General features: G+C 58.7%; 1 protein-coding gene across 1 annotated transcript in view; it reads right to left on the reverse strand.

Moving 5' to 3' along the window:
• Nucleotides 1–358, reverse strand: part of EMH_0069740 (uncharacterized protein) — a gene marked incomplete at both ends in the record, with an annotated part of 5,533 nt that overhangs the window by 748 nt on the left and 4,427 nt on the right. Inside the window, 2 exons of the mRNA XM_013498898.1 lie at nt 1–209; nt 332–356. Coding sequence (XP_013354352.1) covers nt 1–209; nt 332–356 — 234 coding nt within the window. The remainder of the gene's footprint in view (nt 210–331; nt 357–358) is intronic.

Raw genomic sequence — 358 nt, forward strand, 5'->3', positions numbered from 1 at the left:
GCTTCTTCTTTTTCCTCTTGATCTGGAGATGATGGTGAGCCAATCCCTTCCTCTGTACTTTCCTCTTCGTCCTCCTCTTCATCGGAGGCGGCACCAATAACAGGCGGGGTTGTTGTGCCTCTTGATCGACGGTAGGCAGGGGCTGTAGAGGGCCCTCTCCCTCCATTCTGCCTCTCTCGACCTGAAGAGGACTTTGTCGTCTCCTCTGCCTGTCGCGTCGTCCTCGAAGGGCGCGAACGGGAGGTTAGGGGGCCTCGGGTAGTGGACGTGGTGGCAGTGGTGGCGGGGGTGTGCTGTGGTCGAGAAGGCGAGGGTTGTTGTGTTGTTTCACCTGAGTCAACATCTGGGCTCCGTCGTC

Source organism: Eimeria mitis, genomic scaffold, assembly GCF_000499745.2.
Source record: "Eimeria mitis Houghton genomic scaffold, Emh_scaff3807, whole genome shotgun sequence".
NCBI classification, from domain to species: Eukaryota; Apicomplexa; class Conoidasida; order Eucoccidiorida; family Eimeriidae; genus Eimeria; species Eimeria mitis.